Source organism: Panicum virgatum, chromosome 6K (genome assembly GCF_016808335.1).
Source record: "Panicum virgatum strain AP13 chromosome 6K, P.virgatum_v5, whole genome shotgun sequence".
NCBI classification, from domain to species: domain Eukaryota; kingdom Viridiplantae; phylum Streptophyta; class Magnoliopsida; order Poales; family Poaceae; genus Panicum; species Panicum virgatum.
Genome location: NC_053141.1, coordinates 32,693,457 through 32,713,008, shown reverse-complemented (window position 1 = coordinate 32,713,008; position 19,552 = coordinate 32,693,457). Strand labels below are relative to the sequence as shown.

General features: G+C 42.6%; 3 protein-coding genes across 5 annotated transcripts; 2 read left to right on the top strand and 1 right to left on the bottom strand.

Moving 5' to 3' along the window:
* LOC120712241 (protein unc-13 homolog) lies at window positions 1–5,367 on the top strand. Of its 3 annotated transcripts, none has more exons than XM_039997991.1 (5): window positions 1–444; window positions 1,654–2,526; window positions 2,839–3,279; window positions 3,691–3,883; window positions 3,953–5,367. In XM_039997991.1, the coding sequence occupies exons 1-5, from the start codon at window positions 97–99 to the stop codon at window positions 4,867–4,869; spliced, it is 2,772 nt and encodes a 923-aa protein (XP_039853925.1). In that variant the 5' UTR covers window positions 1–96; the 3' UTR covers window positions 4,870–5,367. The 3 variants fall into 3 exon arrangements, with proteins under 3 accessions (XP_039853925.1, XP_039853926.1, XP_039853928.1); XM_039997992.1 differs by having other exon boundaries at window positions 41–444; window positions 2,839–3,276; XM_039997994.1 differs by lacking the exon at window positions 1–444 and adding an exon at window positions 607–756.
* A 4,320-nt stretch (window positions 5,368–9,687) lies between these two features.
* On the top strand, window positions 9,688–12,173 carry LOC120712240. The gene is made up of 5 exons (XM_039997990.1): window positions 9,688–10,002; window positions 10,448–10,485; window positions 10,633–10,900; window positions 11,163–11,446; window positions 11,522–12,173. The coding sequence occupies exons 1-5, from the start codon at window positions 9,688–9,690 to the stop codon at window positions 11,952–11,954; spliced, it is 1,338 nt and encodes a 445-aa protein (XP_039853924.1). The 3' UTR covers window positions 11,955–12,173.
* An 85-nt stretch (window positions 12,174–12,258) lies between these two features.
* Window positions 12,259–15,033, bottom strand: LOC120712239 (endoglucanase 20-like). The gene is made up of 8 exons (XM_039997989.1): window positions 14,797–15,033; window positions 14,439–14,651; window positions 14,090–14,293; window positions 13,584–13,661; window positions 13,310–13,456; window positions 13,108–13,216; window positions 12,829–12,995; window positions 12,259–12,745 (listed from the first exon to the last, which is right to left on the bottom strand). Exons 1-8 carry the CDS (start codon window positions 15,031–15,033, stop codon window positions 12,371–12,373), a joined length of 1,530 nt encoding a protein of 509 aa, XP_039853923.1. The 3' UTR covers window positions 12,259–12,370.
* Window positions 15,034–19,552: the final 4,519 nt, after the last annotated feature.

Genomic DNA, 19,552 nt, shown 5'->3' with positions numbered 1-19,552 from the left:
TCCCCAAACAAAGAGAAGGCGCGCTGAACTCGCGCCAAAACTGCTCTGACAAGAAGGAAAGAAAAACAAATCGCAGAGGAAAAAAAAACGGCGGCCATGGCGCGCCTCTTCCGCTCCAGTGACCCGGCCGCCGCCACCACAGCTCCGCCGCTGCCGTCCCCACTCCCCGACCTCGGCGTGGCCCTCTCCGCCGCCGACCTCCGCGCCACCGCCTACGAGCTGCTCGTCGCCGCCTCCCGGGCCACCGGCGCCAAGCCCCTCACCTACATTCCTCAGGCCGCGACGGCGGCTGCCAAGATGAAGGGGGCCTTCGGGCTCGGGCCCTCGCCGTCCTCCACTGGCGGGACGGCGGCGGTGCTGGAGCTGGTGCGGGCGCGGATGGGGGTTACGGAGCAGGCCGACGCGAGGATCCGCCGGGCGCTGCTCCGCGTCGCCGCCGGACAGGTTAGGATCTCGGCTTCTTGAAAGGGACTATCCAGCTTCATTACTTCATCAAATGTTGCATTTTTTTTCTTGGTTGTTGCCGTGTCGGCCGATTCGGGGTAGTTCCGTGCGGTTGGTAGTGTGTCATGCCAGTGGTTTCAAGTACCGATTTGGTGTTCTTGGCATCACTGGTTCTTGGCTTGGATATTTGATTATTTTTTTTGCGCTTGAGGTTGCAAGCTCAATCGAGGCAAATGCTCAGTTTTCCCCTAATCCCCTTCCTGGAACTGGAAAAGGGAGGTGACTCTGTTCAGCATGTGTCTGCTGTAGCCGGTAATGGTGTGTCTGCATTTTATTTATGATGACTGTGTGGGACTTTGGTAATGCCGCCCTCCATTGCATAGTTAATTCGTACTTGCGTTGTACGCTGTCCTTGAACGTTTGCTTAATTATCTTTATTTGTCCTTTATGTTCTTGAACGTGTGTGGGTCAGTAGTGAGCGGTATGTTTTTTTTTCTATCATATTAGGGTGTTTCACGTGTGTGATTCAGCAATGCAGAGCTAAGTTGGCAAAGAAAGATATAATATAAAAATATAGCATGACAGCCAGGGGTGTTCCATTCAGCTTATAAATGTTGGAAATAATCATAGTCTTTTTTCTTGGTGATCTATTGCACCTCGATGCGTAGATTTTCTTATTATGCTACTCCTAGTGAGAAAGTCCAATTATTGTGTACTTAGGTGCCGTCCTTTGGATGTTTTTTTTTCAGGTCTTCCTGGCTTGTATTACCAAGCATTCTAGTAATAGTAGTTGCTTACACAGCACTTATTGAATTGTGAGGCAATGTTTGGTGATGAATTTGTGTTAATATGTCGCACTAGTTGCGCTTCAAAGTTTTGTTTGTTAACCTAAGCTTCTTTTTTGGTTGTGGATTTCAGGACTATCGTTACATGACATGTGTGGAATATAGGTTTCCTTTTAGATATGCCAAATTTGAACTGCATCCTTCCTTTTTCCTTTCCTCTTATTTTAGATTATGGATATTTCTAGAAATTGCCAAGCTTCAGCAAGCATTCTAGGAAAGTAAATTACCTGAGAGTCATTGGTGGGTCACTATTGCTTTCAGAGTCCTGCATTTAATTATCTAGAATTTGCTGAACCATATTTCTGTTGTGTATACAAAGAGGAACAATTTAAGTTCATTTTCACCCTTTTTTCCCTTGAAACAGCTTGGCACACCAGCAGACTCTATGGTTTGGCCCTTAGAGTTCGTGCAGAAGTGTAAAGCATCAGATTTCCTGGACCCTCTTGAGTACGAGGCTTGGCAAACTAGGAATTTCAAGCTTCTCGAGGCTGGTTTGCTTGTCCACCCTCTTGTTCCTTTAAAGAAATCAAGCATTTCTGCAAAAATAATGCGGCAAATAATACATGAAGCATATGATGGGAAACTTGAAACTGGGAGGAACTCTGAGTCCATGATAAGGCTGCGCAATGCTGTCGTGTCCCTTGCATGTAGATCCCTTGATGAAACTTCTGACGAGTGTCACTGGGCAGATGGCTTCCCACTGAATCTCCATATCTACAAGATGCTGGTAGAAGCTTGCTTTGATGTTGATGAAGGCTCTGTAGTACAAGAGATCGATGAAACAATGGAGCTGTTAAAGAAAACTTGGCCTATTTTTGGAGTCAATCAAATGCTCCATAACCTTTACTTTACCTGGGCATTGTTCAACCATTTTGTCATGTTGGGACAAGTAAATAGTAATGATTTGTTTTGTGCTACAGAAAATCTGTTAGTTGAAGTTGCAAAAGATGCTAAAATAACAAAAGACCCAGATTATTGTGATGTATTGGGCTCCACTTTAAGCTCGATAATGGGCTGGACTGAGAAAAGGCTGCTTGGGTACCATGAAACTTTCAATACTGGTAATATTTACTCCCTGCAATATATTGTTTCAATAGGAATCTCAGCTGCAAAGATTCTTGTTGAAAATCAAGATACGTCTTATGAAAACCATAGTGGAGTGAAGGGAGATATTGATGTTATGCGCAGCAGGATTGAAACCTATATACACTCATCACTTCGCTCTGCTTTTGCTCAAGTAAGTTCCAAACAGGATGACTGTTTTTGCTCAGTTGTTTCACTATTTAAGTATGGATATTTTGAAGTTCAACCATCTTTCCTTTTTTTTCTTTTTTTAACGACTTTCTGTCATATTTCACAAAGTGTTGCCTGATTCTGTAAAGCATGACTGCAACCTTAGGCTCCGAGTACTGCTGATAACTGTCTGGAAATTTCTTCTTTCAACTTGTGTGCACCTATTTATGACAACATTATGAAGTGCTTTATTAGTGTATTTAACTTTCAACACTTGTACCAGTGCTTATTCTTTGTGTAGTGTTGATTCATACAGACAATGGAAGAGGGAGCTTCAAAGAGGTCATCAAGGAACCGTATGCCTGCCCTGTCATTTCTGGCAAAGAAAACAAGTGACCTTGCTATTAAGGAGAAAAATGTGTACAGTCCAATATTGAAGAAATGGCACCCCCTTGCTGCTGGTGTCGCTGTTGCAACCCTTCATGCTTGCTTCGGAAATGAGCTGAAGCAATTTACTGCTGGGCTTACAGAGCTCACACCAGATACAGTTCAAGTGCTTAAGGCAGCTGACAAGTTAGAAAAGGATCTAATTCATATTGCTATTGAAGATTCTATGGACATAGCTGGAGGCAAGTCATTGGTAAAACAAATGCCACCATATGAAGCTGGAACTGTAATGGCTAATCTGGTGAAAGCGTGGGTAAAAGAACAAATAGACAAACTTAAAGGATGTGCTGACCAGAAGTTAGAGCAGGAGGTGTCCTTGTTTTTCTTTACTCCAATATCTTACCTATTATGCATAGCAATAACCTTGACATTTTATTTACTTCTAAGACTTCACTGTATATGAAAAGTAAAACTATTTTCAATGTTGTTACTGTTGCATGCTTCAGCATGTTAATTTGTTACATTGATTTTTTATCAACAATAGCTCGAAGTCTAGTGATGAATATGAGGCACTAGTTGATACTACACATCAAAAGTATAATATATGAGCCCTTGATTCCTGACTCAAGTGATCTGCTATTTTGGGTATTCATGCTTCATCCATTCTCAGCAATAGACATAAAAAAGAGCCTGCGAGGTTTCAAAATATTTATACAACATTTTAGGTAGAAACTTCAGAACTTTATATAATGCCTCATTAATTTTGTGAATTTCTATGCAGACTTGGAACCCAGTGGATAATAACAGTGACAGTTTTGCTCCCTCTTCTGTGGATATGCTGCAATTAATTGAGGAGACTTTTGATGCATTTTTTGAGTTGTCTATTCCAATGCACTCTACTCTGCTTTCTGATCTGACAGCTGGACTCGATAAATGTCTACATTATTATGTCTCTAAAGTGAAATCTGGCTGTGGTAAGTATATTGTGAAGACAGTTCTATTACATAATAATATTGGTGACTTCATTTTAAATTAATTTACAGGAACACGGAGCACTGTATTTCCTCAGTTACCTCATCTAACAAGGTGTGATGTTGGATCCAAATTATTCAAGAAAAATGAAAAACAACAATTTCCTGTGAAGCGTGGATCACAGGTTGGATCAACAACTGGAAATGAAACCTCTAGTCTTCCTGGTCTATGTTTTCGAATAAATACCCTCCACTACATCCAAAATGAGTTAGAAAACCTGGATACGAAGATAAAATCATGCTTGCGAAATGCTGCTCAGCCTGATGTTGCTGGTGGGCTGAGCATCAACTTTGAGCTATCCCAGGCAGCTTGCCAAGAAGGAATCCAACAGCTGTGTGAGACAACTGCATATATGGTGATATTCAACGATCTGAGTCACGTTCTTATGGATACTCTCTATGTTGGTAGCCCTGCATCAAACAGGATACTGCCTTTGTTAAAAGAGCTTGGTCTGATCCTTAGGATTGTATCTTCCACAGTGCATAGCAAAGTGAGAAACCGTCTGATAACTGCATTGATGAAAGCCTCTTTTGATGCCTTTCTGTTGGTGCTTCTAGCTGGTGGGCCGACACGTGCTTTCTGCTGTCAGGACTATCAGATAATAGAGGACGACTTCAGAGCCCTTCGAGGCTTCTATTTAACATACAATGATGGCCTACCAGAGGAATTAGTTGCCAAGGCTTCCTCGGAGGTTAAGAGCATTCTGCCCCTGCTGCGGACAGATACTGAGACCCTCATTGAACGATTCAAGAAGACAATTTCTGAATCATATGAATGTACAACAAAATCTAGGTTCCCCATGCCTCCGGTACCTCCCCATTGGAGCCCAGATAACCCAAACACGATACTACGTGTTTTATGCTATCGAAATGAAGAGGCAGCTACGAAGTTCCTCAAGAAAGCATATAATCTGCCAAAGACAATTTGATTTCTGCAAAAAAGTGCAGCCTATTGTGTATGTTTGCAGCTTGCAAATAAGAGTTGTGGTGAATTGGACTGTACTGCCTCTTTGTGGAGGGTAGAAACATGTACATGCACGTAAAGTATTATGAAGCCTGAATTGGCAGATTTCATGGATGCAGACTAGAGATTGGGTTTCTACTGAGTTTTTCCTGCAGCAATCAAGGGTGCTGTTGATTCAGACTTACTGGGTCTTACATCTTGATTTGATGATCAATGTCTGGGTCATTTGTTCCTGGTGGTCCTGGATCTGTCTGCATTTGGTGTATTTATCTGTCAATAGGACTACAACATAAGATTGAGCAGAATGCGGTATATATGCATATGCTTACTTGGCTATTATGTCTGCATTTGATTGCAGAGAAAAAGATGGCACATGCGTATGTATGTGTGTCGTGTGATAATACAATTAATGAGAAAACCCACCGTAATTTATATATGTGATTGAAAATGTATTTGTACTTAACCAGGACCTACAACCAAGTTAACTTATGCACTTTTTCTGTCTTTAGTACTTAGAGAACAAAGTAGGGGTACAATTTTTAGAAATTTGAATCATTTAAAGTAGGAGATTCAAGTTATCATTTTATTATTCTAGAAAAAGCAGGAGCTTTTCCAACCAATTATGCAGAAAAAAAAACGCTTCTACACCCTGTAACGAACATGGCACCATTTATGCCATTTCGAGTGATTTTGGTGATCGAATGACAACACAACACTTGGACTAATATGATTGTTAAGATGATCATTCTCAGGCTTTTAGGTTCAAGTGATGACAAAGAGAAAGAGAAAATAGGCGTAGCAAGGCCCGAAGGGCAGCCCCTACGGGGGTTCCGCTACCCGGTTAGCGGACGGGGGTCGAGGGGGAGCCGCCCCTCGCGGGTCTCAGGGCAGCGCCCTGAAAGCTCTTCGATTCAGGAGCACCGGAAGAACCGACGCCAGGGCATCGGAGCATCCGATGGTAGTCGGAAGAACCGACGCCTTGATACTTTGGTGCAGAAGGGAATCGAAGCCAAGTCAGCCTATAGGCACCGGTTGAACCGACGGTCTAAAATAGGGCATCGGTGCAATGGCCGTCCTTTGTACCAGAGACGATGTCAAGTGCCCAGAAGAAGTTTCTTCAGCACCGGTTCAACCGACGGTGCATCGGTGCATACCACCGGTGTAATGACGTCAGCGTCCAGGAGAAGATTCCTTCAGCACCGGTTGAACCGGTGAGGCATCGGTGCAAAGCATCGGTTCAACCGGTGGTCTCTGCGTCAGCCATCAGGAGTCCAACGGCTACTTCGTGTTATGAGTGACCGGATGAACCGACGCTACCCTGCCAAGAGGCATCGGTTCTTCCGGTGGTACGCAGATTTTCAGCTAACCGTTGGAGCAACGGCTACAAGACTTGGTGGCCTATATATACGCCTCACCCCGGCCATTTGAAGATTGCTGGAGTTGCTGGACATCCCACACACACCCAAGAACATCTCCAAGCCATACAAAAGCATCAAGATCATATCCTTAGCCCTTAGCACTCTTTGAGAGTGTTGTGTAAAGGATTAGCTCTTAGTGAGTGAGTTTGCAAGGCTTAGAGCCTTTGTGCTGTGGTTCATTAGTGAACCAAAACAAGAGCTTGGTGCGCCGGCACCTTGGAGCGTGGAGCTCGCCGGCAACGTCATCGACCCTCCGACTTGGTGTGGAGCGGCGACGACACCTTTGTGCGGGGGACGTGGAGACCCCCATCCTTTGTGGAGAAGCTCCTTAGTGGAACCCGGGGCCAAGGTGACCGTGATTGTGTTCACGGAAGAGACTTGGTGGCCGAGTAGCAATACTCTTAGTGAGTGCTACAACAACGTGGATGTAGGTGTGCCTTTGTGGCTAACCGAACCACGGGATAAACACCCGCGTCAAGAGTTTGCTATCTCCTATCCCGCTCTTTAAGCTTCCGCATTTCTTTCTAGTAATTTGTATGCCTTTACTTTCATAGAATAGTTTCTTGATAGGAAAGGCTATAGGTTGCTAAACTCTTTTGGGATAGGGGTTTTACACTAGAACAACCTAGTTGCACATCTAGATAGCTTGTTTTAGTTTAAGCTTTGTGCAAACTAGTTGGAGCCATAGGTCTAAGTTTTTATTAGTGCCTAATTCACCCCCTCCCCCTCTTAGGCTAGAGCACCCGATCACTTTCACACCCAAGAGAGCATGAATCACGGGAAGCTTGCTTTAAAATAGAACAGATAAGTACCATAAAATGATACAGAATTTTTACAATGATTAAAAAAAATAAGAGCCGTTCATCTGACAGAATCGAACGGTGATTAAGGTAGGAAGTACTTGGAAGTACCTAGACTAAAGTACCTGATGGTACAAAAATGTAGGACCAAGTAACAAAAATGGGACCGAATACTAATTTAATTTAATAAATATCTTTATTGATCAATGGCTAGAAAAAATATTCAAGGCAAAAGTACCCAAAAGTATCCATCGGTACTTTACAATCATTTTAACAAAGCTTAATATTATTTTAGCAGCAGGAGTGGTATCCATTTGCAAAAACTGCAAACTTTAGCACCTTCTCATCCAAGATGACAACTATATGAGTAATATGACTAAGCGATACTACTACGAACAAACCTAAATCTATCAATAACATTTCTCGAGACACTTGACAACAAACTTGTAACTAGGTACAACCAGAGGAAAGTGCAGCGGGGCCGCCGAGGCACCAAGAGCATGCGGAGGTGATGGGGCGGCTGCTATTGTGGCTATCGGGGATGAGGATGAGCATCTCCAAAAGACTCTTTATCCTTGATAGATTAGCTAAAAAAATAAAAGAAACAGTAAAATGAGCTTCCAACAGGGTAGGTAATCTCCTCGTTGACCTTTCATCCTCGCCATCCACTCAGGCTCGCTCGACAAATATTGCGAGGCTGTCCACCATTACGAGCCTGTCCACCTCGCCATCCCGCCTCCTGCACTCCCGGCCCCACTCTCCCTCCCTCTCGTGCATGCCCTCCCTCGCTCCTGCCTTCTTTTTATCCCTCGTGCGCCCACGATGTCCAGCCGCGACGACATCTGGCCACGCCGATGTCCAGGTGGTGGCGATGGAAGTCAAGCGGGCACAACGTAACTCAGAAGTCGAGCGATGCTGATAAACGATAACGTGGAGGGTTTTGAATATGGAGGGTCAATATTTTTGGATAGACTGTTAGTTTACCCCTTCATTTACTAACCCTTCGTTTACCTAGGTATCCAGTTCTCCAAACCTCCTAATACTCTAAATTTACCCTGGCAATATGATTATGTAACATATAAATATCATGCAAGTTTAATAATTTAAGTAGCATTTAATTCTCATGATATACGGTTCTAAACAAACATAGATTATATTGAGTATAATTTACATAACAATAGAAGCCATACTCCAAAGCCCAATCTTGAGACTATACAATAGATTAAATTGACTATAATTTACATACCATCTTTTTAGGCTCACTTTTAAACCTAGTGATATCTTAAAAGGGCCTATATATCCTTTCCAATATGTCATCCCACTCTACTTGATACCTCAAGCGATTTACCATGCATATCCTGGTTGAATCTCAAAGTAGGCCTTTATTTGGTGTAATCTAATTTCCCTTGGTAGCATCACCGTGGTGATGAAGTGAAGATAATGTATTGTATGTGCGCCTTCTTCAGCATGGTTAAACACATGCATGCCTAATGTCTGGATATCACCTGAGCTCATTTAGACTCTATCTCTCTTAAACTTCGCTAGAGTGATATCTCATTGCGTTTTAGAGTATTTATCCGAGATTCATCCCTTGAATTTCTACACATAAGAGTTCTGCTATTTGCATTATCGGTCTTTGTGTGGCACTAAATTGGTATCTCACTATATTGCAGCCATCCCCATTGCCATGGGTCCAAAAGCCCTATTACTCTGGATTTTTCCTTTTTTTTTTGGAGGGGAGGTGGTGTCAAGATCGGCAGTGATGGAGTAGATCACCACCTGTTCACAAACAGATAGTGAAATTCAATCATCAATCCGGTTTGAGCCATGATCCGATGGAGATAACATTTTTCTAAAAACTACCTAAAAAACTTATAATGATGGCATCTAGGTCATTCGAACCACAACCTCGTGGGTCGCCCAACTTCTCTATATCATCATGCTACATAGTCACCTAGCATCGCCCAACTTCTCCATATCATCATGCTACATAGTCACCTAGCATCGAAACACAGCGAGTCGGCGACCTCAACTCCTCGCCCGCTGTTTGGGAAGAAATCAGAGAGCAGAGATGGAGCTAGAGTAAAATGTACCAGAAGAACAGGGTTTAAATGAAAAATGTACTAGTACTAGCGGTCTGCATAGAATGAACAGGATGTGCACTGTAACATCATCGGATATGTTCTCTCCACCCCCATTGCTCTTGTAAATTCTGATGCAGTAAAATTTTGTACATGCCTGATTTGTCTACTCTACCATGCCAATGTGCCATGCTGCCCGATCACCGTCTCCCTCTCTCCTCCCCTGCTTCTCCGTCAGTCGTGGCCTCGCGCCAGCCAACCACGCACGAAAAGATCGGACGCCGCCGGGCCCACGTGTCGGTGACCGGACCCACCCGCCGGCTGCGTAGGGAAGGGAACCCCACCCCATCTTCCCGGAGGGGCCCGAGCCACCGTCGATGAGGCTTCACTCTCGCTTCCTCTCCACCGCCGCTCCAGCTCCACCCCTCTCTGCCTCCCCCTTCCCGCTCTCACGCCCCCGGAGACCCTAACCGTCGCCGCGGCGATGCTCTCCACGGCGGCGGCGCCGTCCACCTCGCTCGCCGCCGCGCTCCCCTCCTCCTCCCGCGCGCGCCGCCGGCGCTCCCGCGTCGTCGTCGCCGCCGCGGCGGCGGAGGCGGCGGCGCGGAAGGGAGGTACGGAGCGGTTCGCCGCCAGCGGCGGCTCCATCACCGACTACCTACGGTACCGCCGCCCCGAGCTTGGCGGCGGCGGCGGCGGTGCTGGGGGAAGGGGAGGGGTGGCCGGCGGGGAGCTGCAGACGGCCGTGGTGCGCTTCGAGAAGCGGTTCCCGTGGTCGCTCCTCCACCCCTTCCTGCACGTGAGTCTGCTGGTCATGCTCTTTCTGCCTGCTTGCTTCCGTAGAGAAGGGTGTGAGGGGAATTGGATATGTCGATACGAAATATAAACCAAACTGCACGGAATGTCCTGCTGGCGTTTTTTCTTCTTTTGCATCTGAATATACTTTTTCTCGCTCAAAGCTTGGGATTGATCAACTTCACCGTCTAAAGTATTATTGTTTACTACTAAAAACATACATTTACCGTGTTTTCCCTCTCAATCCAACTGAATTGCAATTGGGTGAAATGAAATGGGTGCTATTGGTCCAGTATTTCTGTAAGTTTCTTTATTCTCATTTTCATGTAGAAGAATTCTGGCTCCAAAAGAATACGGTCGATGCACAACATTGTGAGTTGACAAGATGTGCTGAAATGTTTTATGAGCTTTCCCTGCTTTCTGATCAATCGTGACCTCTTATTCTGCAGGTCGATTTGGTTTCTACAGTTCACATTGCCGACAAAGAGTATGCTCTTTGGCTCTGTTTCATGTTAAGCATTATTTTTACTGTCATGTTGACATTCGTTTAGTCAAATATCCATACATCTGTTTCCATACATCAGCATCTAACAACCAATTGAATTTGCTGATATCCTTTTTTCTTTTTCTTTAGATACTTTGATAGGCTGCAGAAAGAGCTTGAAGGTTATGATTGCGTCCTGTATGAAATGGTTACGAGTCGGGATAATTTGAACCATCCGAAGGGTCCAATGGCTGCTAAGAAGATGAAATCTTCACGTAGAGGATTCAGTATTCTTGGCTTCATACAGAAGCAAATGGCTCGGATCCTTTCACTGGATTATCAGTTAGACTGTCTTGATTATGGCAATGAGAAATGGCAGCATGCTGACCTTGACTATGAAACGTTCAAGCAGCTTCAGGTAACAGTTTTATCTGGTCATGTCATGATTGTTTTGCTTCTTGAAATGTTTGCTCACCAAACTAGTTACAAAACTATTGTTGCATGGTAACTAACTCCATTTCTGTTATTACTGTTTTGCTCGTCATACTAAGTGTGGAATAAGAATCGTTCAGCATGCATGTTCCCCTGATTTGCAAACTTATGTGTACAGTTTTCTACATGTATTTCACTGGCCATTTTCATTAGAGTATATTATAATTGCATTTCTTTCTGTCTTTCAGAGTGAAAGAGGTGAAAGTATTCTCACATTTGCAGTAGACATGACACTGAAATCGACCAAAGCCTTGGTGCAGCCAACTAACATGCCAGATGGTCTTGACTTTTGGAGATCGAAGTTACTCTGGGCCTCACGTGTGCTACCAATGCCACTTGTTGGACTACTTGTCATCACTGGGCTTTGTTTGCCGGTGGAGAACCAAGATGGATTTCCTGAGCTGGAGGCATTGTCTAGGCTAGATGTTGGAGCTGCTCTGAAGATTTTCTTGGCAAAACAACTGACATCTGAGTGAGTACTCTGAAACCAATCAGGCGAATAAAGTGTAAGTGAAGTATGAACTAATTTTTTTCTGTTTTATTAAAGATTCACAGCTGTGACGTCACCCATTGAGGAAAAATCAGTTATCATTGGGGAGAGGAACAGAGTTGCCACTGAGAAGATAAAGGAAGCAATAAACTGTGGGTACAAGAGAATAGCAGTTCTTTATGGTGGTGGGCATATGCCAGACCTGGGAAGACGTCTTCGAGAAGAGCTCAATATGGTCCCAGCAGACGTGCAGTGGGTTGCAGCATGGTCAATAAGGAGCCGAGAGCTAGACAGCAAATCCCTCCCATTCTTGAAGACAATGGCTGAGGCTTCAGGCTGGCCTTTGAATAGATACGAGACACTTGCTCTGCTCATCTTTTCTTCAGTTCTTGCTGTGGATTTTTGGTTCTGGGAGCTCCTCTTTGGTACTGCTGTGAATTGGGCATCTTTGGCTGGTTCCTGGATTGACCAGCTTAATGGCCCATTTTGACCAACAATTGGGAAGGGGAAGAAACAGAAACCTAGCGATACCCTACTATACAAATGGCAGTGTAAAGACAATAGAATTCGTTTTTGTTTAATTTTGTCATAGCTCGCGGAAATACTGTAGCACATCATTGTAGATAAAACATTTTTCCATCAAATTGAAACAAGATTGGTGGTAAAGGTGGTATACTTTCTCTTATTTTCATGGTGGATTTTTCTGAAAGATATTTGACTCAGCGGATACATATAGTTTACTACTGTAGAGTTGTCATTGCATTCATTTCGTACTTCTTATCATGTCATACAGGGTGATAATGAGCAGGGGTAGACTATAAGTAGTGTGGATGTTACAAGGTGATATCATGCTTGGATCTTTACCAGACCCTGTCCTTACATTTGTTGTGTATCTTTCTGCTCTATTTATTTAGATGATATCACTGACGCGATGTCACCCACAGGCCCCTGCACCTGGTTCTGCCCCAGAGCAGCAGCACAGGCACCCACAAACGCTGCGTTGATGTATGTTGCCGGCTCGGAGTGTGTGGAATCCCCCCTGTTATCAGGGAACTGGTCATTCCCATCAGGTCCGCCAACAATAGCACCGACATGGATGTTCTGGTTCGGGTCGCTTGTCGGGAGCCATGACGAGAACCCCTCATTGCAAGTGACCTTCCTTGACAGAGCCTTGATGGACGGGATCGATGAGCCACGGTGGTGAATGCGCCTTGGGAACTTGGAGCTGAAGCCGACCATGTAGGACATGCCCATTGGATTGTCCCCCAGGATGTAATCCACCTGAATACCGCAAGCGTGTCAGATGCTGTACAGTAAATCTGGCAAAATCCAGAAAACATGTGAGAACTACTAGTGTTGCGTACCTGTGATGCTGCAAATGAACGGATCTGATCTGGAGAGAAACTTGCTCCGCTGCATTGGACTGTGCCGGAGCCTGAAGAACTCAGCGTCTTGGAGTAGATGAACAGCAGCAGGGTTGCGGTCGCTGTGTACTGCATATTGACTGAATCGCTTGTAAACAGAAGCCCTCCTGCAGTCACAAACAAGGTGAAAATCTTTCCTGGAATAAATGATTGTGATATTGTGATCATCTGTTAAGAATGAGATTTTCAGCCTATCAGATCATACAACTTGACTCATACCAGGAGTTGTGCGAATCTGCGTGTTGCCGCTGTTGGGCATCACGGCACAGACAAAGGAGTCCAGGCCCCTCTTGTAGCCTTCCAGGTCTGTCCTTCCAGCCAAGTACTCCTGAAAAGAGACATCATTGACTTGATGTGCCTGTCGGTTCGACATTTGAAGCTACTGGATGATCGATTGGGGTTTGGGAATGTGATGAGTGACCTGTGTTGCAAGCATCTGAGCTCCAGGATACTTGTTATCCCAGCTGAACATGTTTGAACTGCCGCCCTGGTTGTTCTGCAGGAAGTCGAGGTATTTCCTGTCCCTTGTCGCCCGGTAGAGCCAGGCCGAGGCCCAAAGGAGCTCATCCTGGTATGCGACAAAAATTTCACCGTTGATCAGTAGGTACAACAAACGTATACTGCTGTTCATGTGGATGATGTGTGTTCATAATTCACGTGTACATAATATTACTAATAGTCTGATGGTCAATCACCTGAAAGCCAGAGTAGGAGCAGTAGAACGGGCAGGAGGACTGGAAGGATCCCCTGTAGTTGTTGGCGAAGTCGAAGAGCTGATATGTTGGTGATCATACAGTTAATATCCACAGAAAAAAAACAATAAAAGAAACTTGAACTTTCAAGAAAATCCATTTTTTTAGATGAACTAGATTTTGAAGTATGGTATAAATAGAGAAGAAGGTTTATCAGTTTCAAAGTGAACTGAAATGGGAAAAGCAGATCAAATGGAAAAAAATGGTCAAATATTTTTACTGGACTGCATCCTTGCAGGGTTACTGGTACTGGATCGGTCAAATTTTGGAAACTTTTCTGCTTAGGTTATTTGGAGTTCCTCCATCGGTTGTGCAAAAACTTTGTTACTTTCGCTATGCATATATACGGCAAAATCTGACGAAACACTAAATCGTGCAGCAAAAATCCAGATGCTTCGATGCTACGACGGTCAATATCGTGCATGCATGGAGAAGACGCGACGACGTACGGATCTGGACGCGGCGAGGAGCTGCGTGGCGAAGGTCTTGTCCCTGTCGTCCCTGAACACCAGGTACGCCGCGGCGAGCGCCGCCGCGGCCTCGCCGGCGGCCTCGGACCCGGGCGAGTTCTTGGTGATCTTGTACAGCGTCCTCGGCGTGTCCATGTCCTCGGGCCGCTCCCAGCAACTGTGGTCGGCGTTGCCGTCTCCAACCTAGCAATCCATGCAACAAACATCGTCGTCGATCGATCAGCTTATCGCCGATGATATTAGTTAGCCTACAAATTAATTAATCATCCTATCCTGCATGGTTGCCAGCAATGCATGATCATCGATTGATAGATAGATCATCTGCCACCTGGGTGTAGAGGGTGGTCGGAGAGGTGTGGGCGCGGCGGAGGAAGTCGGCGCCCCACTGGATCGCCGACCGGAGGCAGCGGAGCTGACCTGCCGCCGCCGCCTCGCCGCGGTACTCGGCGGCGCTCCAGCTCAGCAAGGTGATGCTGAACGCCATCGGGAAGCCGAACTTCACGTTGTCGCCGGCGTCGTAGTAGCCGCCCGTCAAGTTCACCTAGTTAATAATTAAACCAGAATAAGCAAAAACGATGAGCTTATCAATTAATTAATTAGTTAATTAATTACGATCGTGTTGTGCATTCAGAAATGCAGTAACGTTCGTTCCACAATGTAGCAGTTTATACGTATATATATATTACGTTGTCGGCTTGGCCGTCGTTGAGCGCCGAGTCGCCACGCCACTTCACCCTCTGGTTCGCCGGCAGCCGCCCCGATCGCTGCCCCTCGAAGAACATGATGGCCTTGGCCAGCGCGCCGCTGTAGTCCGGCGAGCTCAGGCCGCCGAGGCCGGCGGCAGCGCCGGCACCATCAGGAGCACCGAGCCCCACACCAGCGCACATCATCAGTGCCATCAGCACCCACATCTTCACCGCCATGCTTGCCATGTGCACAAGCTTGATGATCCTGCCACAAATTGTATGTGTGTGTACGTGTGTGTTCTAGCTCTCTAAGTGTTAGATTTAATTATCCATGAACAGGATCTTAGCTTAGTCTAATCATGATCACTAATTACTTAATGCGGAATTAATTAGATTAATACTGACCAGAATCTTTGAATCCATGAACGCCTCTGTAGTTGTAGTAGTAGGGCTGATGTAGATGAAGTAGAGTTTAATCTTCACCAATTAGAGAGATTTGGATCTCTTGTTGATGAAGATCTTGATGTCGATGATGACCAGCAACTCCTGTCGATGCCTGCCACGAAGTAGATGAGGAAGTCGCGCTTCCAGTCCCTCCAGTGCCCTAATTGATTGGTGTTTTGCTAATCGCGAGATTAGCTGATTAGGGTTAGAGAGGGTTCCCCTCTACCTCATATTTATATACAGCACTGTGGGACCGGGGCCGACTTATAGATGGAAACGTTAGGTGTACCTGCCAATCACGGTACATGACTTATTTGGTATGTTATCTCTAATTTGTGGAAATTATTTGCCATGTAGATCTAGGTTGTTATCCCGAGATCATAAATTTCCAACATTCTCCCACTTGATCGAACGGTTAACAACTTAGGTTCGCTTTAAACTTATGTTCACACTTAGTACAACAGTAAGACCGGACCAATGCGTCGTCAGTAGTATTTAATTCACTACCGGGACTCCATTACCCACAGTTCACTGCAATACCTCGATAGAACGCTTATTACTTATTTGGGAATGATCATGTATCCAGAATCAGGTCCAAGACTGTTCACAAATCCCATACTTAATTTCGCGAAAAATTAAATGGGATGAGTGACAAGTCTTGAATAATATTTGCTAGCATAAACTCAAACTTATTTCTTTAACTTTAATAACTTGATCCTGGGACCTTTCTTTCACAACATAATACTTAATCATCAGTAGTCTAGACATCATCAATAATTATGTTGTTACTCGAATGAATACTGCAATCATAGCAGTATCAATTTGCTGTTCATAAACTTAACACCGGAATATAATTCTAAAGCTTGATAACTTAAAACATGCCTTATGCAATCTCAACTTTTCATTATGCCAAGTTTGCTTAGAGCTCTCAATATTATTGCTCTTTTCTGCAAAAGTGAAGGACATAATCTAATGTGCACTTTTACATCCTCACACTCTTACAGAACTCTTAGCTAAATAATTTATAATAAACAAGCATGCTATAATGTCTTGTACATTATCCAATGGACCTCTTTTGGATAATATTAAACACATAAGGATTTCCGGCTTACAAATGCAAAGTCAATCACTTAGAGACTCATGCATAAGCTTCAAAAGATTGAAGCATAAGGAACGTCTTCCTTAACTTTATCTCAACTTTATTCTTAGGGTATTAGACATAATTTGCTAATAGAACAGCATATCTTAATATTTATTCTTATTGTATCACTTACATCTCAAGTGATGATCCTAACACTTGCTTGGTCCAATCTTAGTGTACATTGATGCCCAAAACATAAGAGGCTTTCACCAAGATTACTTTAAATTTAATTTAATGATGATAGGAAATCTCACAATATTAGTAGCATATTCTAATCGCCACTTTACTTAGTAGAGCATCATCCACTTAAGTATTAGGATAGTAACTTTTCCACCTTAATCTCAGTACATACCTTTATCCATGAACATTTAATCATGGTAAGCTATAAGCTCAGTATTTTTAATTTTCTTTCGGAATCATGATCATGGCAAGATACTAATTTGATTCCATCACAAATTTATACTAAAGCTCATAGACTCAATTTATGGCCTCCTTTATAGTGACCTTCAAAACGAATGAAGTCATTCTTTTATGCCAACATCAACCATTATTATATATCACATATTCATGTTGGGATTAATCAACTTATGAGAATCCTCAACAAAATATATGGTAGCTTAAGATGGAGGTTTACTTAACTAATGGCATGAGTTAAATATTATGAGATTCTGCTACTTGAATCATCGATGCGGGGTAACTAAGCCCATATCTCTCCAAATCATCTCTTCCTCCTTTGTGAGCTCCCACTGACTCCCACTAATCTCTGCATTCTTTTAAGAACACAACAGTTGAATCAACTGATCTTTGCATTCCTTTAGAAACACAATAGTTGAGACAATTATAGTGGTAGAAATGGTACCCCTCAGACTTATTAGGATATCTATAAATGGTAGCTCATCATGACATAAGTTCTTTATCTTTAGTATACCATTGATCAACTTCCTTTACTAATCAAGCTCACACCAGCGATGGCTAGAAATGAACAAGAGTAGCAAAGTTTATGGTCAAATATTTACCAAACAACGATGGCCAGAAATGATAAATATAAGCCATACTTCAAAAGTCTCGAGCTTCATTGAACTAGTCAAATAGCGATGGCTAAAATGAACTAGAGCAACAAAACTTTGTGAACATGTATCCATTAATCAGCGATGGCCAGAATAATGAAATAAAGTCACACTTAACTTTATTTGAGACAATTGGCTTTATGGAGTAATTCTCCTGTCACAATGGTTTTTTTTTATTGTTCTCCATCATATTCACCCTTTATATGAGCCGATTTTCTAATTCAGCTTTTTGAATGTCAATCTTTATGGGCAAATAAAATATGGTGATAACTCTTTATAGTCTTACATCTAATGACTGGAGTATCTCTCATTCTTATGAGACATTACAACTGGAGTATCTCTTATACTTGATGAGACATTCCAATTCTCCCCTTCGAAATGTGATTTAACTAATAATATCACAATTTCGACAAGGTCTCATCAACAACTTATTGAAGCATTACACAATATGCAAGAAATAAATAAAATAATTCCTTGACAAGATAGCAAAATCAACAATGATGATATACTTATTATCTCAAAACTTAACAATTGTTCAGAATCACTTATTACTGAAAACAAATATGGCTAAATATATAAAACTAATGCGAAGCATTTAACATCTTCTTCATCATCATCATCATTAAACTTTGCTCCCCTTGAACTCCCTGATCTTATGGGTCAGACTTAATGACCTATTGGGAATGCATCTCAATCAATCCACCAAAATTTAGGGGAAACTTTAACTTAAAAGAGCTTATGAGACAACTTTATTATCCTTCCTTTGCACTTGATGAAGTGACTCACATAACTTATATCTTACTGGAGTATCCACATTTTGAGCACGCTTATTATAATTCTCTAGTAGAGAAGCCATAAGATATGACACTAGCAGATCATCAGAGATGAACCTGGCAAGTGCTTTCAACTCAGCAGCCATATTGTACATGCTCTTAATGTGTATACTTAGTCCATTGTGCCAATCATAACGTGAGGTAGACAGCTTATTTATGAGGAAATTGGAATAATTAACTTTAGAACTTTCCTCAATAGAGTTCATAAACTCCTTCACACTTAGTTCCCTATCACCCTTCATATAAGGAAATGCTCCCCTTATGGCATCTGAGATCGAATGTTTTATAACTAATTTTGCAAATTCGTTGGATTTTTGCCATTTCTCCAACTTGGAGTTGTACTCCCTTAATTGCTCAATATGATTCTCAGTACTTATAGAAGGATTAACAGTTTTATCCTCATAAAGTGCGTAATCAAAGTCTAGCACTCTGAGAACTGCACACACCTCATTATTCCACTTAGGAAAGTTGGTGCCATTAAAGGGCTCAATGGTACTTAGTAAGTCCTTATAATCCACTGAAAAATCATAAAATTGAAGTCTCAATAATCTTATACAATAAGATGCACATAAAGGCACAAGATTAACCCTACGATGGTCTGATTAAAATCATGCCATAAGTTTCAATTTGCATCACCGATGGGGAAAACAAACGAAACTTATCATTAACTCATAATTAAAACAACGATGGTCAGAATTAATTACAAGTGTACTCTAATCAAACTTCTCGATGGTTCCATTTGATTAGAGAGCATCTTAATTGTATATGGTGGAAAATATATAATTTTTCAGCTTAAACAATGCGAACTAATGCAATATTCATCAATAAAAGCATAATGGAAACATTAAGGCAAATACACTTATTCTGGAATTTTAAACTTAAATTTAAACAGTGAAAATGACACATGAATCATAAAGAGATTAAATTTCACTATAGATATAAGCCTTATAAAATCTTAAACTTGCATTATATAATCAGTGCATAAAACCTTATTAAACTTAATTGCACTGAAAATTTAAACTTTATTGCACTTACATAAGATAAGGCTCATTAATCTTTAGATTCTTTCTCATTTAACAAGCACATCTAACATTATGAATTAATTGTGCTGAAAAACAAGACTCATCAATAGCCCAAAATAAACTCATTATTAATGATAATTCTCATTATCAGTGATAATTTCCCATAGTTACTCTTTAAATTAATCTTATAATATCAAAACTATGGAAAATATCACTATTCATACTTTGAGAAATATTTATCATAGATAA